At 48.2% G+C, this 19762-nt stretch overlaps 1 protein-coding gene across 1 annotated transcript in view; it reads left to right on the forward strand.

Annotated features, from left to right (window-relative positions):
- Nucleotides 1-1279: 1279 nt before the first annotated feature.
- LOC8029620 (runt-related transcription factor 1) overlaps nt 1280-19762 on the forward strand; it is a 48355-nt gene continuing 29872 nt past the window's right edge. The window contains exon 1 of the mRNA XM_029992725.3: nt 1280-1640. Within this exon, the coding sequence (XP_029848585.3) occupies nt 1286-1640 (355 nt within the window). The 5' untranslated portion in view covers nt 1280-1285. The remainder of the gene's footprint in view (nt 1641-19762) is intronic.

Consider the following 19762-nt stretch of genomic DNA (forward strand, 5'->3'; position numbering starts at 1 on the left):
CCTTGAGAAACTAAAATTGCAAAAACACGGACGAGAAAGAGACACTTACAACACGGACTGGCGCCAGTCCGTATAGTGTATGTGTCTCTTCCTCGTCCGTGTGTGTGTGCTTTTTTTTTTTTTTTGCTTTTTTTTTCGCGCTTTTAAGTTTTGCAGATTACAATGAACAAAGTAGCACAATTCAAAGTTTAAATTCGGCATGCTCCTTGCTCTTCGAACTTTCAATAAATGGTAAAAGGCCACGTTGTTGCTGCGTCTGTCGACAAGAGTTGAAAATATCGCTATGGAGCTTTAAGTGGGATTTAGAATGAAACAATCACGCATATCAATTGCCTGATCTTTTTAGTAAATTTGCAGGGAACACAGCATCGCGACTGCTCGCTGCATTCGCTCTTTTAATAGTTCTCAAGGGTCTTGTACCACGGAAAAAGGTGACAGATCCACAGTAATAGAGAGCCCTTCCTCGATACCTTTCAGTTTGACGGTCAACGTAGAGGACGGAGGCACAAAAGTTTTAAAATGTTATGTAACATTTCGGAGTTCTCTTATTCTGCACTCGGGCCGTCGAAAGTCCCGAAAACATCTTGATTATTTATTTGATTTTCGCGATGTACACGTGTGATTTTAGACGGAAGTCCGCCATCCACGAAGTTCCTCCAAACTTTTGGAAAGCGCGAAAATTCGGAGGCACCGAACGAGCGGGATAGGGGAAGATGGGGGAGGGGGGGGGGGGGGGGCGAAAGGGAAGGAAGGGGGGGGGGGGGGGGGTCCATTCGCCGGACGCACGCGCGCGCCCGCAAGAAAACGAAACCAAACGCGAAACCGCAGCCGGTGGGGCACGGTGGGCGTACCTCATTGGTCGGCGGCCTATCTACGTCACGCGAGCCGACCGCCAATCCGCAACCGCTCCGGACTCTCTCCCGTCTCCCCTCGCCCCGGTGTCAATGAGGCCGGAGCGGTGTTCCGCAACGCACTCCACTCGCCTCCCGCATCACCGCGCGCACCGCCCGCAGCCCCCGCCTCGGCGTGCCCTACTCCTCGCTAACCCTTTTTCTTTTTATTTATTTCATCGTCCCGCTATTCCCCAAAACTTGGTTCATCGGCTCACTTCTTTCCGCGCCTGCGCAGGAACGTCCCCGAAACGCGCGCTCGCTTTTTGTTTTTTTCTTCTTACGTTCGGTTTCGGTTTCGAGTTTCTCCGATGCATTTACCGGCGTGCGCGATCGCACACGAGACGGTGCTGCCCGTGTGCGGTAACGGAGGCGGCTTCGGCGGCGGAGGCATCATGACGTCGACCACGACATCGTCTTCTTCGGAACTGGCCTCTTCGACGGCGACCATGCTCCCAGGCGAGCGGGCGCTGACCCAGGTGCTGGCCGAGCACCCCGGCGAACTGATGAGGACCGGCAGTCCGAACGTGGTGTGCTCCGTGCTGCCGACCCACTGGCGCTCCAACAAGACGCTGCCCATGTCGTTCCGGGTGCTGGCGCTCGGGGGGGATGTCTGCGACGGCACGCTGGTCACCCTCCGGGCGGGCAACGACGAGAACTACTGCGGGGAGCTGAGGAACGCGTCGGCCGTCATGAAGAACCAGGTGGCCAAGTTCAACGACCTCCGTTTCGTCGGCAGGAGCGGCAGGGGTGAGTCCGAACCTCGTGTCGTGCATGCAGAGCTTCGACAGTGTCCCACGAGACCAAAGACCCATTCGCCGAGGCAGTTTATGCCGCGGGACAAGAGCCCACTTGAGCTACAGCCACTTAAATTTTCGAAAGAGGTTATATCCAACGTTGATTATTTCCTGTCGTTTGGTTTCATTTAGCCAGGCCCACAATACCTGGCTTCATGGAATCCAGCCTAGCCGCCTGGAACCGCCTATAGTCGAATGGGTTATTCGTATTTCTGAAGACTCTAGAAATGGCATGTGAACTGCGTCGTAAAGGCAACGCTCATACGTCTAGCACTGGAGCAAAACGGGCGGAGCAATCTCTACGATGACTCTTGTGCACTTCAGCATAGTTCGAGCTACACTCGAACGTTCTTAGCGCCCATCTCTGTAGTTAGTTAGGTTTGGTTCTTTCCGCGAACCAAAGACGCTATAAAGGCGCCTGCGTTGTTGCAACTCATATAAGTATTAAGATGTGCGATAAATACTTCCGCGATTACGTCGACGCCGGTGGAATTTCAAAGCTCTTATGGCGATTCACTAGTCCCACTACTGTACGCGTTTTCGAGTACCTTTAACTGGAGCGCTCTAAACGCTGATCAGTTAAGTACAAGTTACTTAGTTGTACGGGAGGCGTTTAATAAGGGGATCTGCTATACCGGAGAGAATGGAACAAAATTAAGTTCTGTCGGCATTACTCGGTGATTTTCTTGTTAATATAACACCTCCGTTTCCCCAAAAAAGCGACCACAATATGAGTTGTGTGTAACAGAGACAAAAATCACTTTGTCTACCTAGTTTGTCCCCGAAAGTGTTTGCATAGCGGGCCGTCCGTATTAACGGGTAATACCTCGAGAGTAGAATGCTTCTTCGACTGTCAAAATATTCCCCTTTCCTCAAATATAGTTGTCGCTTCCTGCCACGCTTCGAGATCACCTCGATTAATGTTTTTTTTTGCTTTCAAAATTTCACTCGTGCTCTGTCTCTTTTTCTGGCATACCCCCCATATGATCTCGACCGTGAAGCGTCCTCTAAGGACACCAACGTCTGCCGCACCTTGATCTTGAAATCAATTCATTTTCCGATGGGTCAACAACCCCCCTTCGAGAGTTGCCCGGGTGCGGGCATCGAGACCCGTCCCCTCCACTTGCGCGCCCACGCGCTTGATTGCCCGACCAATCAAGCAAGACCACGCGTGGTTCAGCCGCACATATGGATTCCATCTTTCCCCTCCTCCCTAAGCGTTCACACTTCGAGGAACGCTTGACCTCGCCACAGTTCCCTTAAACGGGCTAAACGGACTGGACGTCGCCGCTCATATTTCCACCGAACCTTCTGATCCGCCGAAACGCCTCACTCGCTTCACGGGACCTGTGTCTCTCCCGTTACACTTGGTTCACCCCTATAGCTGACAGTGCATTGGGAGCTACTCGTTTGCCGGACCGATCAGCCATCTTCCTTTCGTCCCTTCACCCCTGCACTCCGCGCGTAGGTACGGGCGGCAGCGTGATCACGTGGCAAAAAATAAGCGCAGAACTGGTCGTATACGACGGCAGCTTTCAATTGCACCGTCAGCTTCGGGGTGAATACCCCTCGTGCTCCGGCCTGGTGACCGTCGTGTCCAATTGTCCCTCAAAACCTCGTCCATCACCGCAGAGTGGACACCACGAGGGGGTCGCGGGAGCGGTCAAGCAGGCTAATTGTCCGTCTCCCCCAAGTCACGGGGCGCGAGCCAAAGTGGAAGTCTCATTAGCGCGAGATGCGCGGGGCTTCGCCTTCCCCCGGGTCAAATGACCACTGGTCGTGCGTCCATCAATCTGCGCTGGGCATCCTCGCCTTTACTCGCCCTTCCGCTGTGCTCTCACAAGTGCCTGCGAGGTACAGCTGTGGCACACCGCCGCCTATTGTCGCGCCCCCTCCGGATGCCACCGGTTGCCGAAATCGACAGTTACTGGCGCTTCCAGCGTCGCTGCTCTTACAGGAACGGGAGCGACCGCTTCTCCTTCTTGCACGCGTCCCCCTCCCTCCTTCGAGCTGGCATTCCCACTTTCGCTACAGGCACACTGTAGCGGAAGTCACGGACTCGCCGAACCAATCAGCCATTGGCATTGTGTCACGTGACCACAGCTTCCGTGTACATACATGCGCTCGAAGGGCATGCATGCATTCGCCAGTGACGGTTAATTAGAATCAACGACTCCATAGATTCCTCTAAATGAACTGTCAGTTTGAGCTCTAAAAAAAAAGGTATTGCATACTTTTAAACAAAGTGTGACTGATAATTGTATTCGATGAAATTGTATGAAGAAAAGGAAAGAGCGGAACTAAGAGTCACCTAGCGATAACTTAGTTTCACAGTGAAGTGGCAAGCTGCTGTCTTGCAGAAAGGTGCAGTCTTCATGGTGTTTTTTGCAATAATTCCTTTCCAAAATAAAAACTTTTTCTTCTTTTTTTTTAAGACGCAGTAATTTTTTTTACGCCAACCATTTATTGATTAGTTATTTAGTTTATATACATAACGGCTATTTATCTACATTTTATCTTTGTATACTTCGATTGGGCACTGTTTGAGGTAGTCGGGAAATTTGTAACTGCAAACGGACGATGATTCGCAACTTTCAGCAATGGTGGAACCACGGTGTGGGAATCGCGCTCCCTATAGCTCCAGGATGATCGACTTCACAATAAACCTGCTTGCTTACACCGTCCTGACGTGGAAGTACAAAGTGCGGTTCTTATATCGTTCGTATTTCACAAAATTTGAATTACCTACGCGTCGCACACCTAACCTCGTACTGCTGTTCTAAGCCGATATTCCAAATGACAGCCAGTTTGATAGAAACTAGCGCGCCCCCCACAGGTCACGAAAAGTGCGAATAGCTTCTTTGGATCTCAAGGTTCACGTCCCACGGCGCGAACACACTTTAAAAACTGTTCCTAGAAACATCTCCAATATGTCTTCTCAACAACCAACCCTCGTTGCTTAAAATAAAAAAAAAATAAACATGTTTGCGGTCTTACGCTCCCGCTGCAATGGCTGGTGTATCAAAATAGTTAATTTTGGGGCATCTCTTGATAAACTTCAGGGTTGGTATACCAGACCTTGTAGGGCGCTCGCACATACAGAACCGCGATCAAAACAGCATTCGCGCACTCTTGACTCGCGAAATGCCACAAAAATTTGTCACCAACCAGAAATATTAAAAACACAAATAAACTATTTTATATAATACTTCCACACGTAACTCTTTTCACTTCTTGTATATCACGATGATTGGAGCTTTCCTTATACCGAAGCACAAAATGGGCTTGTCATAGCGCATCTCGACGCACATATACTTCCGGCATCCTGACCTTGGACGTTTTACAGTTAAATATGCGTGCCAAGCGTGTGTAGCGGTTAAACGGGACATTCTAGCGGTATTCCGTGACGACAGCGATCTTACATCAGGGACGCGGAAGCCGATGGAGCGTCGTCGCCTAGGCCGAAGTCGCATCTTGCCGTTATCGGCGTAAGAATGGGAGATATCCGGCGACGGCCAGATAGCGCTGGGAGGTCAAGTGCAGAGTTATACTTACACGCAAAGTGAATCCAGCTCGCATATACGGCGGAGAGAAAATCTGCGTCAGGTTGGAGCGGCGGCCGCGTGCACTTATCTTGTTTTGAAGTGGAGAGCCCGGAGGAAACTGGGGTGGCCCGCGAAGATATATCAATACCAGAAGCGAACCAGGCGTTGCTAATGGCCGCGTTCCAAACTTTACTCCATCTCACTCTAGGGTAAGGGTCGTGTAGCTTGGCGTTCTAAAACGTACCCGCATCCAGCGTTTCTTTTTTTTTTTTTTAATTTGTGTTACGTGACGCGACCCGCGGTAGTAACTCTGATCTACTGTCGACCGGTTATAACGAAGTCAACGGGAATTGTAAATCACTTCGCTATATCCACAATTTCGCTATGACCGACTTCAGTTATAACGAGGTGCAGAAGAAAATGGGAAATCGCTTCACTGTAGCCGCTATTTCGTTACAACCGACTTCGTTATAACCGGTCTTGACAGTATTTGGGTGAGATTTGGAAGACAGCCAATGGCGTACACACCGAGTAAGCCATCTCACGTCACAGCACTGCGGTGGCGCTGCTGTCCCCACCGCGCATGCGCACATGAATCACTTCTCCCGAATCTGGTGTCTGGGCTCGCGCAGCGCCCACCCCCGTGAGGGGCAAACGCAGGCTTGTTTGTAAACACCTTGTTGGCGCACGAAGCGGTCAACCTTCCCTCGATATTCTGATATAGTACTTCAACGCTGTATAACGGCAGTCTATTCATTGCAGTGCGCGACTGTCACACTGCTGTCTTTAAAGTGTATCTATAGGAACCGGGGTTTTCGGTGTACAGCGCGAAAGAAAACGTATACAGAATATTTTTTTTTTTAAACTTCGGCTCAGACTGAGCACGGTCAGAGTTAGACAAGTGAGACACACAGGCTTATTGGTGTTCAGAAGGAGAGAGGGGGGTCCTTTTTGGTTGTGGGGGCGACTGGGTCACAACGACGTAACTTAATGCATTATCAATTCATATGGGAAGTTGGAGATGTCCAACAGCCGCTCAATGTTGTGTGCGGACATTTTTTCAAACTTGCTGTAAGAGGACGAGATTGAAGCGATGCGACCAGAGTTTCGCAAGTGCATCAAGTGTCCTGTGCTTCGAAGCGGGATATCTATTGTCTTTCGGCGCTCGCCTTGGATTGATTGGCCAGCTTCAGCCACTGGAGAGTAAATATTTTGAAGTCATTTTCCAAACTTAGAATGCGGTACAAAAAAAAAGGAAGAAAAAAAAAACGGACGCCCAATAATTAATTAAAACAACTCGGAAAAGTCGATATTTGACGATTAAAATCAGGAACAGCACTTCCGTGCTATACGACCTATGAAATGCAAGGTTCCTTGATCTTATTCACTAGAAAAAGTCTACTAGACCGGGCTTATATTTTTTTAATGTTTTTGCTCGTTACTTTGAAAAAATGTCATTCTTTTATTTGTGCGCCAGTTTGTTTCTTGATTGTAATTTTGTTTTATGGGCGATTGTGTAATCTTCCCAGTGTCAGTACCGCCCTATAAACACCACGACGTTTTAATTGACTAGAACTGAAGCAATTGCCAAGCGCTCAAATAAAAAAAAAAAAACTAACCATAGTGTCGAAGCTTGAATGAAAGCGCCAAACATATCTAAAAACCCGGATAAATTAAAAAAAAATGATAAAAACTCATACCACCCAACCCAACAGGCATCATGCAGTGATTACATGACCGTCGCGTCGGTGCTGTGCCCTGCATATTGAGGCAGGCAATGGTGAAACGCGAACAGGCGATCCAATGGTGTGGGCTAAGAAATCCTCACACCGATCTTTTTTCGCACCCACAAAAATATCTGACTGTCAACAACAAAAAATGCATTTGGTGTATAATCAGGTTTCTCGTTTACAGCAATTGTTTTAACGATATTTCAAAGAAGGACGATCTCGATCATTCATTTATGTCCTCTTGGTACGTGAACCGACCGTGTGTGAAGTTGTGATCGAATGCGGGAAAATACTACGTGGCAACATTTCTCAATGTGGCAAGAGACGACCTGAGGCAATTCTGTACACAGGCCATTAGACGCGGCGTGTTGAAAAATAAAATGGTCGGTCGTTTAGACGCAAATGATTTGAGTTTTATTTCACTAGAATGTGAGCCCGTCGAACCAGTATTGGGGTTCACGCTTTCGTAAATCAGGCTTTACGTTATTGGCACCTTCAAAAGCATAGTTTTAGTATCTGATCTTTTTTTTTTTTTTTTAGAGCGCAGCTTTAGGGGCTCGTTTCCGGCTTGAGCGGCGTCGCCGTCGCCGTCGCCGTCGGCGTAACCGCGCGGTGCATTATGGGTAAACTTCCCCGCTAAATCTAGCGGAAAAATATCCCCGCTAGATTTAGCGGAAAATTTTCCCCGCTAAATCTAGCGAAAAATATTCCCCGCTAAATCTAGCGGAAAAAATTCCGCGCTAAATCTAGCGGAAAAATTTCCCCGCTAAATCTAGCGGAAAAATTTCTGCGCTAGATCTAGCGGGAAAAATTCCCCGATAAATCTAGCGGAAAATATTCCCCGCTAAATCTAGCGGAAAACTTTTTCTGGGGGGGTCACATGACCCCCCCCCCCCCCCCCTGCCCCGAGAACAGGTAACCAAATACTTTACTAGGGGGAATACATTCCACTCCTCTCAAATACAATAGCCTCGGCGCGGACAGGTTTTCTGGGCTTGGCGAGAGCCATCTATCGTCGGGGAGGTCTCGGCTATCGATGATATTCATGCTCTACATACCAAATTCATTGTTGAAGAAATGCGCGAGACACGTGCCGCGCGCCACTTCTAAGAATATCATGGCGTCTAAACTCTAGCTCAGTGGTGCGCTAAATATTTTGCTGCGCTGTGCCGCCATGATCTTCCCAAGGGCTGCACGTTCCACGTGCCTCCTGCATCGACGCACCTTGCGCTACTTTTGAAACATGAAGGGGCTTTAGGTGGAATCGGAGACGACACCACCGCGGCCGCCGCGAACATCCACGTGCACTTGCGCGTGGACTGACGCAGACCTCCACTCCGTCAGGGCTGGATTCGGCGCTGTAGGCGTTCTGTCTAATGCAAATGAGCAGAGCGGAATGTATTCCCCCTAGTAAAGTATTTGAGGTAACCCTCAGTACCCTTCCCTCCTCCTCCTCAAGAGCTGCGCTCCAATTAGGTGTTACAGGGAGTTGTAAACGGCTTTCATTTTTTCTTATTTAAATAGAGTTAAATAAATAAATATATCTTCCGCTGAAATGGAAAAGAAACTCTTTACTTATTTGTTCTTCTATAAACTGGTCGCCCTTGATGGACTACAACGGATGCTACGACCCGTGTTCGTGTCTCTTGACCATCGGGAGGGGCGCAGCTGCGCGCGGGGGGACCGCAGTCATCTGACACATTCACGGCTATAGATTAGCTCGAATGGCGTGTGCAGTGTGGGCTGTAGTCCACCGTAAGGTAAAGCGGAGTGTGGCGAGTGTATGAAAAGGGCGTACAACACTCCTGGCGACCCCGGCGATCCAAAAGACCTGCAACGTGGAAATCGCCGAATCCTTTCCGATTCCCGTCGCGATTACTTATTTACGGCTGCGAAATTACTCTAGTGTGGCTGTAATTTCCGGTTCATTTTCTAACCGATTAATTGGTCAACAGCGGACCTATGACACCACCGAACTTGGATCGGGAAGTTTTTCACCTCCCGAGACTTCTTCGGCGTGTTATTATCCCGGCCTTCTTGTACTACTCGACTAAGACATAAAAAGACAAGTTAATCAAATCTCGCTATATCAGTTGCTTAGCCTCCTACTCGAAAATTCTCCTTCTCATTGGTGTTGTCTTCATTGCGCTTTAAGGGGTATTCACGCGAGGGAGAAATCCCGGGGACTTCTCTTTGCCACGCGCGCATCACGAGACGAAAACGCGAATCACCCTCAGCGTTCTCTATAAGATGAACTTCGCTTTCGAGAGAGCAACGCGAACTTGAATATTACCTTATGGTAATATTCAAGTTCGCGTTGCTCTCTCGAAAGTGAAGTTCATCTTATAAAGAACGCTGAGGGTGATTCGCTTGTCTTTTCTTGTACGACCAAAGGTGTGCGCTGCATCTGAGCGCATGCAGCAAAGTTGTAGAAGCTGTACGAAATTTCTGTAGAAGAATGTATTGAATACGTCCTAAGTTTCTCTGAACCGTCCGCATATTAACCGAGAAGACGATGATAAAAGAAAAAAAAAAGGACACCCTGAAAGTGGCTAATTCATTGCATCGCTTCATATAGCAAGTAATCACTGGCGGCCATAGCTGTGTGTGCGACTGCTGAGCGCGTGCTGATGGCGAGCTTCCTCGGTTCTTTTGTAACGTGCATTCCGCACCCTCAAGATTGCCGGTCTTAGCAGCCTGTACGTGGGTTCGTTCTCAGCATGTGCTCTGGACAGCACCAACAAGTATGGCGCCCTGTGAATACCCCTTATACAACCACAAGCTCTGCGTGATGCCGTATCGGATCGCGCCGCAAACACAAAACCTCGGAGGAAAAAAAAAGTAAATGCGTGAAGGTTTCGCCGATGTTTTACACCTAACTGCGTTTCATTGATTCATGCGTGCATGTTCCGAGGAACATTCACGATATCCTCATGTCAGGCAGACTTACGACATAACAACTATGTAAAGCAAAACTCTACGCGCAAACAATATTCGACAATTCTACGGTGCGGTCATTCGAAAATAAACATCAGTCTTCAATCGCAGCAACGCAGAGAGAAGAAAGGAGAAGAAAACAAGAAAAGGGTACACTCGTGAGGGTGCTGAGGGGGCCCGCAAACGCGGAGTTCCGTCCCTTTCGAACGGCCGTCCCTGCCGATTCAGTGGCTACCAAAACCATTAAGGTTTGAGCAGGTCTTCTCTCCCTCCCGCCCCCCTTTCTTCCCTAGCAAGGTTGCCTACTACCTTCCTTTCTTTTCGTGTTGGCTCTCAAAATACAGCTTGGCGCCGCATCCTCACCCGGATAACAAATGGACGCTCGTTTACTCGGACACTGGCAACCGCCCGCAGCCAATCGAACAGATCCCAAGATCTGAACATTTCGCAACGGGCGAAATAAAAAAAGAGGGGGGGTATAGTAAGTAGGTGTATATCCCCTGAAAACGCACCGTCATTATCGTTCTATTAAAAGAAAGTAGAAATGAACGGCGCCTTACATAAAATCTGAAAGAAGCAGGGAACTGCCCGCAACTCTACTCCGTTTCATCTCACGATGGACTGCAGCAGACGCTACGAGGCCATACTAGCCAATCCAGAGCAACGAAGGTATCACGTGATCACTGGTGAGCACACGACAGAACCGAACCTGAGACAGGGAGGGAAAAGGAAAGACACTTAGAAAAAGGACGGTGTCTGTTGTCTCTTGTTTTGTGTGTGTGTGTTCCTTTTCCTCACCTGCCTCAGGTTCAATTATGCCACGTGCCACGCTCGTCGCCGCGCCTCTCTTCAAGGTCACGTGACATTCAGGGGGGAATCTGTCTGGCTTGGACGGTTCGTGGCGTCTTCCGCGGTCCGTCGTACGCTGCAGGATCGGAGTGCACGGGCCGGGAGATCTGGTGGCCGTTCGGTTCGTCTCAGTGGCCGGGCCGAGGTATCGGATGTGGCGTCGGTCTGCCGGAAACAACGAGCAGCTTCGTCTTCGGTCAGCGCAAGGAAGCGTTCAGGATGGATGGCGCCATGGCGTAAGAACGCCCATGTCGGGACGGACGAAGGTGTGATGATGAGAACTTGACGTCCAAATTGGTTGGGTTTCGGGACTTTGATTTAGGGATCATTCTTCTACTGTCTGCTCCGCCGCGTTGTCGTTTTTTTTTTTTTATGTTAGGTGTGGGGATGTCTCCAAAGAGCGTAGATTTACAGCGCGTGGTATGTCGAAATGTGGCGTGGTCCAGCATTTGAGGCTGAACACGTTCGAGGAACGTTTCACAACAGATATTGCCCGGTGCGGAATGCAGTGATTGCAAAGTACTCGCCCTGTTTCAAGCCTATAAACTTGTAGTTTCATGGCTTATACCACTCGTGCGCGATTTAAATAGCAGATCGGGAACGCCCGCTACGAATGAATAGTCAGTGTCGACGAACGATGGAATTGTGCGTTACCTCTGTAAAAGAAGACACTGATGCTTTAAGTGTAAACACTATTTATACATGAGTATAGCCGGGCTGAACTGCAATAAACTTTAAGCACGTGCAGAAAGCACTTTGCGCTTAAACTGAAGAAATTTAGTTTGGGTGGTCTCTTCCTAAAATTTCACTCGAACCATGATGAACCATTCGGAAAGGTCACGCCAGATGACAAGGTAGAAAAAACGCTAGCCGCTTAAGAAGTGCTCGCGCTGGATTACCTATACTGCAATGATGCAAGGCGTCCATATATTTCATTCTGGATAGAAACACATAAACACTGGCACCAAAAGCGGCAGCGTAAACTATTTCCTCGGTTCAATCAACAGCGGCGGTCAGAATACACCTTTTTTTTTTTTTATTTCTTGGCATTCGTGTTTCACAACACTGCATACAGGCTTTACTTCGAGGCAAACAACGAGCTCAATCAAGCGGACGACGCTCTGCCCCCTTCGCCGGTGCTCGCGTAAGCTCCTAGTTAGTAGAGAACAAGGCTCAAGAGAACAGGCGCATTCGGACACTGTCCGGGCGCTCGTCCCAATTAAACGCGAGGACAAACCGGGACAAAAGCGACAACTCCTACTCAGCGCCACTAACTCTACTGGGATCCGCTCGCAAACTCAAACACCTCGCCCGAAACAATCAACGTTGCACCAGCGCCGCCCGCCCACCACTCAAGCTGCGGTGTTCCCCGATATTCGTGCACACAACTCTCCTCCGTTTTTCCCCAAACATCCTCCTCACTCCCCTAACCGCTTTCCCGTTTTCTCCCCACGAACTCTATTCCTTCCCTCTGCGGCGTTTTACAGCACCAACTCGCAATCCTTTTCTAAATCCCCACCGTCACACCAACTCGACTGGACAGAGAATCTAGAACGAAAACAAAGTGAAGCTTCCCAACCTCCTCAAACACGCACACACACACACCACATGCCGTTGTTTTCCGAGAGAAAGGCGTAAGGTATAAATGGAGAAATGGGGAATCAGCCTCTTCCCTTTTTATCCCCTTACCGCGTAAGGCTTCCCTCTTCCTCCCCACCCACGTCCCCTTCTCGGAAGTCTCCAGCAGGAGGACGCTACGATACAGACGCTCGCAGGGGAAACAACGTCATCCGTTTATCGCGTGTTTGCCGGCTTCGTGCGCGCTTCTAGAGGAGGGCGGCGGGAGAGTGTCGTTGAGAGTTGAGTCCACCGGGCAACGCCCGCGTCTAAAGTCCCTAATCCCTCTCGGTACAAATCCCGGACAGCCAGGTGTTACGTCCGGCAGGCAGCTTACCTGCTCACGTTTACACGCTTTAATTACGAAGGCACCGAGCGGACGAGCAATGCGGCGGTACGGTCCCGGGCAAAAGGAGCTAGAACGAACGTGCCTACGTGACCACGCGATACAATCACGTGACCCTGTTTGTATCACGTGAGTGGGCGACGTTCTTGTCACGGGCCCTGTGTCGTCCGCAACAGCCAAGTTACGGTTTCGGTGTGGATCATGATTCTAGTATAGAACACCCGAAAAGCAACTTGCTGGTATCGATCGTCGCGACTGCTTTAAAATATTGGGCCACCGTATATCCCGATTCTTCTTTTAATTGAACGGAGTTGCTAGTTAACAAACCGGCGCCTTCCATACCCAAAGAACTAAACTGGAAGGCAGCTGAAGCGCGCGAAAAAAGCTCGAAAAGAAACTTTCAGGCATACCAGCCGAAGTTTCACAAAGAGGCTCGAAGAAACCGCCTTAGTAAGACCACGGCTTCTCTTGGATTCGAGCTACCGCATTTATCGAAGCACGTTTTAAAGATGCATAGAAGATCTTCTGAGTAAAGGCGTGAACCTGCCTCACGGGAGACCCAGAAGGAGTGGCGTGAAACAGGGCGTTTTAATCCTGATATCCGGTTCATATTACGTAAACGAGACCATGCAGCAACCAGTCCGGGGCGGCCGGTTTCATGGCGACACCTCAATCCACCTCGCAAATAAAGACATCTTAGGAGGGGGAAAAGTAAAAAGACAGGAGAGTCGCGTATTCAATCCGTGGGGACATCGCCCCGGTTTCGAAAGTCCCATTTTTTAAGAGAAAAGTACGCACACACGTTAAATGTGTTGCGGCTGAACAAAACTTTACACGGTGCCCAAACTTGAGAAATGAGTTTCAAGAAGGAAAGTATCTTTCCCTATCTCTCTCTTTTTTTTTTTCTGAGTTTTTGTTTTTCTTTTTTAGACTCGCTTCTCAACTCGCGGAGGAAAACCAGAGAAAATCATAATACAAAGTTCACAAAAGTGGTTGATAGAGCTGTGCGCTTTTGGTTTTGGTTAGGTTAGGGGAGGGTTTTTTTCAAAAAGGAGCACGTCGGTGGTGCCCCATTGTCGGCATTCATTGGCGCTCCTTAAAACGAGAAGAATCGGGAAAGAAAGTTGAAGCCGGAAAAGAAGGGAGACGCGGTGGCCAACCCCTCTTGGACCGCGGCCCCCCCCCCCCCCCCCCCCCCCTTACGAAAGTCGCACAAGTGTGGCAGCGTGGGGTGAGCAACACCACCTGGAAGACAAGGCCTGCTCCGAAAGATTGCCGGCTACGAATCTGAGACGCGTCTTTTCATCTGTTTCTTTTCACTTTTAGAAACCGGAAATTGTTTCGAAAGTGAATGCTTCAACGCCTGAACTAGGCTATCTGTGGCGGAATCCGTGTTACACATATGGGCGTGATTGAGAACGGTGTCCGAGCGCTTGCGACATCGACTTCAGAATTCAGATGGATGAGTTGTCGGGTCGTTTATGCCGGAGTCTGCCAAAACTTGCATGACGTTTAAGCCTACGTCCACCATCTCTTTTTTTTTTTTTTTTTTTCGCGAGATTTCTAGGAAGAGGTTTTACGACTTATACACAAAATCAAATTCTGGAGAGACATTTAACGTACTACGACTCCTAATAACCAACGCGACTAAAGTAGAGCCCGCGGACGTTTTCGTTTCACGGCGAGCAAATATGTACACACATACGTATTACAGTGTTTCCGGACCATCTGACCAAAATATTGTTTTGGAACAGTTTAGACCGAAAAAGATTCTGTAGCCACGGACACATTTTAAACGGTCGACGACGCTCCTACAATGATAATGGAGTTTACGATCTCATTGGCTGGTCTGTTGGCAATGAGAGGATCCGGGCTAGCCACACTCCGTCCTTCTGAAGCTCTGACTTACAGTTATATTACATATGATTATATAGAACTCCTAACTGACACCAGTCAACAGCTCCTTCGAGCGAAATGCAGCGGCTATTGGGGGAGAAGAAGAAAAAAATGATGATGATGACAATTTTGAAGCTATTCCCTTTGAAGCGTTCCGTTTGGATTGCAATTCTACCTAGCTAAAACTGAAAAAAAAAAAAAAAAAAAAAAAACTTTTCTCTGCCCTTGCGTTGCTCGCCACTAATCTTCCAGCCTCCTTTTCGCCCCTTCAAGCGCGTCCCTGCATTGCCAGTTGAGCTTCGGTGTCACTGCAGGTGCGCACGTTACGTCCTCACTGGGGCAACCGGACGCTGCATTCTAGCATGACAAGATACAAGCGTCGCGCTTCTAGCGGCTTAGTTTAGGACCAACCCCGTAGAGGAAACAACAACAGGAATCATTCGCTCGTATTTCTGACGCAGCACTCGTGTTCGATCCGCGCCAACATTCTCGATCGCGGTAGGTGACCTACAAGACCCGATCCAGCTCCCTATAAACCTTTCCGATCTTTACCAATCCCCAGCCCAAAGTGCGATCTTCTCTGCCCAGCACGCGCGTGTTCGTGGCTTCGGAAAGCGAGGAAAGCACGCGTCATACGGACCAACTCTAAAATCGCACTCTCGGACCGCCTCAAATCTAGTCTCCTCTAAACTCACAAAGCCTGGCAGTTCGATGTCGAAGCCATAGAGTGCCCGGTCGCAGATTTGGAGCGCAAGGATCTGGTAGCACAGAGCATTTCTCGGGGAGTCTGGTATTCAGCGCAGAGCTTTTGCAGCGGCGAGGACCCTGAACATACTTTTCAAGCCCGACGAGACAAGAAGCGGTAGCTCGAGGAAGGTGAGAAGCACGGGCGGACATTCCATCGCTCGGGACAATTGTGTCTCGGCGTCTCGCCGCAGCGGGGCTCCCGTTACATGCCTCTTGTCTGCCGCTCTACCCTTTCACTTTCGGCGGCCTTGTCTCGTGGCAATCTGCCAGGCTTTGTCAGTATTCACCGATGTTTGTTGGCAAACAAGCTCACTACCACCCCCTATTGGCGGACCCCTGCGCGCTTCCGGTTTTCCTCTTCTTTTCCATTTGTCTCCCCTCCTTTTGTTATTTGCACTACTTTGTACAATGCACTACTGTTCTTACAATCCTACTACACAACTTCTCTGAAGGAAACTCTTCTTACCCAAACGCTGTGCGTTGCTGAAGAATAAATAAATACACTACCGGAAGTCTACTGGGGCACCAATTACTGTGGCGCTCTTGTGGTATCAACTCCCACCGAATGTGGTGAATAGAGGAGGCTATGGCTCAATACATCGTGCAAAAGACACGGTCTTTTCTGCGGACATGATGACCGAATAGTCAGGGGACGGGTCACGGGCCTGGTTGCTTTAGATATATATATGATGCATAAATCTCTAAGGGCAACATTTTTCTAAAAGCACAAAATGTTTTTTTTTTTTTGTTTTGACATTTTTCTTTTTTGTCCGTGCATTTTCCGCTAAATTTAGCGGAAAGATTCACGTTTTGTTGCCTAGTATACACCAGGTTCCCCGCTAAATTTAGCGTAAAAATTGACGTCATGTGGCCTATACAAAAAATTCTGTTTCCCCGCTAAAAAATAGTGGCCAAATTGTCGTCGGCTGACCTAAGCACCAGTTTAATTTCCCCGCTTAATTTAGCGGGGGAAATTGACACCACATGACCTCATGTCACGACATATACATCAATTTAGTTTTCCCGCTAAATTTAGCGGGAAAATATACGCCACGTGAAAAACCAATTCCTCCTCCTCGTCGCTTTCTTCGCTTGCCCTTCCCTTTCTCTCCCCATCCCTCCCCCTTCCTCCTGCGGTGTCCTCCCCATCTGCCTTCCTTCCCCTCCCTCCCCACCTACATCAAATTCCCTACCTCCCTCCCCTCTCCCCCTCTAACTCCCTTCCCCATCCTCCTACAAAACCCTCTGTTTCCCCCCTGCCCTCCCTTTGGTAATGTAACACACCAAATCAGTTCCCCCCTCCCCCCCAAATCTTTCATTTTGCTGCGACCTCCTCTCACCCCTCCCCCTCATAAAGCATTTGGTCATCGGCGGCCCCCCCCCCCCCCGAAACAATATCCTGGCTACGTGCCTGCGTACAAGGAAGTCGGTGGTGTACGTCTTTGTATTGTTAGCGCTTTGAATTCTCTACATTGCACTAAAAACTCGCCAAAGTTCATACCTCCTGCAAGAAAGAAACACGCCTCAAAGAATATCCGCAAACTGACTTTTATATGACCTACTAGCAGCAGGACCGTGGCTTAAAGATGGCGCCTGCCAGAAGCCCCTTACTAAAATGGTCCGTAGCTCGATCTTCTCGCCAACACTGGGGAGCCGTTTAAGGTCGTAGAGAAAGAGAGTCGCACCCTGGCCTCAAACTTGGAAGCCCGGCGCTCGCCTCTGGCAAATAACGCCCGTCGACGCGAGGGACAGCCACGGATGCCAAGTTCCGACACAAAGACTCGGCAGCAGCGGTATCGGCGCGGCCTTGCAAAGCTCGCGAAAGGACACGCTGCCCCGATAGCCGACACACGTGGAGTCGGCAAGACGGCCCGCGACGGGCACAGCAGGTCGCAATCTTGCCAAAACATCGGCGAAGGTGTGCGGCCGCTCTCTCGAGGGCCCAGCAACAAGACCCAAGACGAGTGCCTGCTCGAGTGCGGTCGCCCGAGCAAGTACCTTAGGCCGCAGTCTGCGGGACTCCACGCGGAAGTGGAAACGAGAGGCACCGCGTGGTGTACGACGGCGGGAGTCACAGACAACCGAAGAACCGCACGGTCTGGCTTCTCGCGCTCCCTGATTGGTTCTTCGACGTTATTCTCGGCTAATGCCGCAATCCTATTGGCTCACTCAGCGATTACGAAGAACTCGCCACAACCTGCTGCGTCTTTTGAGCAGCCAGGGAATATGAAACCACAAAATATCTGCACTTCAAAAACAACAATCCTTTTGAGTAAAAGAGACAATTAGGCAATGGTGTATTTTAGCTATTTATTTATCCACTTATTTCAAAATACTATCAGTACCTCGTGGGACTATGATAGGAAGGGTCTAATACAATCCGTGGCAGTGTATAAAAGAAAAAAAAAACATGCGTTAAAATTATAAATCACGGTAAAATTAATAGCAAGACATTCGCACGAAGCAAAACGTTACAAGTAAATATGGCTTGCCGACACAAGAAACTACCAAAACTACTTACCAAAGATACGAGAATAATGACCGTTTTTAACAATCACCATTCCCCAAAAGAAGATATTGGTTATCAAAATCTATGTGCCATAAAAGGGTAGCACATGCGCATAAGAAAATATGTGCAGACCACATAACCCGTCATTCATAACGCGAAAAAAAAAATATTGCAAGTTACCAGTTCCGTCACTGCTAAATGCCTTATAAGAACAAAATGACTCTAGTGATCGGTATAGTTGACGATTTGTTCGAAAAGAAAATTCCAGTCACTGATAGTTGAGGGTACGAATGAAAATTTGAAACAATCCTTGAAACCCGGCTGGTGAAGGGTACGACTATGCTTGTTTCAAGTAATTCTAGATATATCAGGAGTGAGGTATACTGTTTTATCAATATTCGTTAAGTCATTTATGATTATAAATAAGAATGTCAACCTTTTCTCTTCCTTTGTTCTTTTTTTTTTTTTTTTTTTTGTACCCAGCTTTGAGTAGCGGCAATTTGGCTCTTGGGTAGAGTGACATCGGGGAATCCAGTCGATGATATTTGGAAATAACTAAAACGCAAAGCACTCTTTCCAGTTTTAGTGAACCTTTAGCAGTGTGTCGATCCCAGATTTCGCATGCCTTTTCCCATTAGCGGCAGAATTAGTGTTTTGCACTCCAAGAGTTTCGTATAAACAGAACATAGTTTCAAGCTCCGCCTCAAATGACACAATATAGAATGCGCTTCATTTCTACAAAATCATTAAAATTCGTTCCCCAACGCAGATCATGCAAGATGGTTACTCCCGGATATTTATAATTGCTAACCCTTGCTATCAGATGCTCGTCAAGACTGTAATAAAATTCGTCAAGACTGTTATCAAAATCAATTAGCTTAGTTTTGCAAATATTAATCACGCACGGAGTTTTTTTTTTTTTTCTTTTTTTTTTTTTTCTTTCGAGATTAAGTGGCATATATTGCACCACTCTCCAATGCGGGATAAAGATGTATTAAAATTAAACTGATCAGCTGAACTCGTAACCTCAGTATACACAATGCAGTCATCGGCGAAGAGTCCTGCCTTGACAGATAGATTGAAGAGTTAATAAACACAGCGGTCTGTTGGTACTTTAAGTGTAGCTCACTCGCTTGCTCTAAGTTGACCGAAGAAGGCAACCTACTCGAGAGAGCGTTCCATGTGCTGGAGACGTCGCCCTACACAAGTCAAATAATAGCCCACCTGTGGACAAGCCGGTGAACTACCATCGTGTCGAAAAACGATAGAGAGGGTTCTATTTTAACATGATCTGGGACCGTAGTGAGCGTTGTTATACGGCACAGCTTCTTAAAAACAAACAAAAAAGCAGTCTACAATAGTTTTTTTGTTATTCAGCGAAGTTGGGGAAATGGGGAGACATTATTACGGGGGCAGTAGTACCTAGCACATAAAAATAAAAAGCAAGTTTCGAACGGTATAACACGGCGAATGAATCTTGAAGCCTGTAAAGTTGAGATTTACTAACATGTCATTTGATTATTGTGGTTCGGAGCACCGGAAAGAACTTGTCAAGCATTTCATTGTTTGAACGCTTCACATAACAAGGTTAGTAAACAAAGCAAATATCTAGATGGAATTTATGAGTCTACGCAGCAATTGCGAACAGAAATATTGTGTAACTTTTTCACTGCAATAAAAAAAAACTAAAGACAAAAGCACACGCAAGACGCCTGATAAAAAAAAAACGCATAGAGTGGGAAATTCTAACGTCGTTCTGGCCGCCGCCTTTCCACACTTACTAAAAATGTCGTTCTTCCCCTGCACCTTCTCCAAACTATCGATGCATAAGAGAGATTCGAATAAAAAAAAACTACATTTCACGAGCAAAATTAACACCCCAAGTTACGCGACTCAAAG

Source organism: Ixodes scapularis, unplaced genomic scaffold (genome assembly GCF_016920785.2).
Source record: "Ixodes scapularis isolate PalLabHiFi unplaced genomic scaffold, ASM1692078v2 PGA_scaffold2__306_contigs__length_199485367, whole genome shotgun sequence".
NCBI lineage: Eukaryota > Metazoa > Arthropoda > Arachnida > Ixodida > Ixodidae > Ixodes > Ixodes scapularis.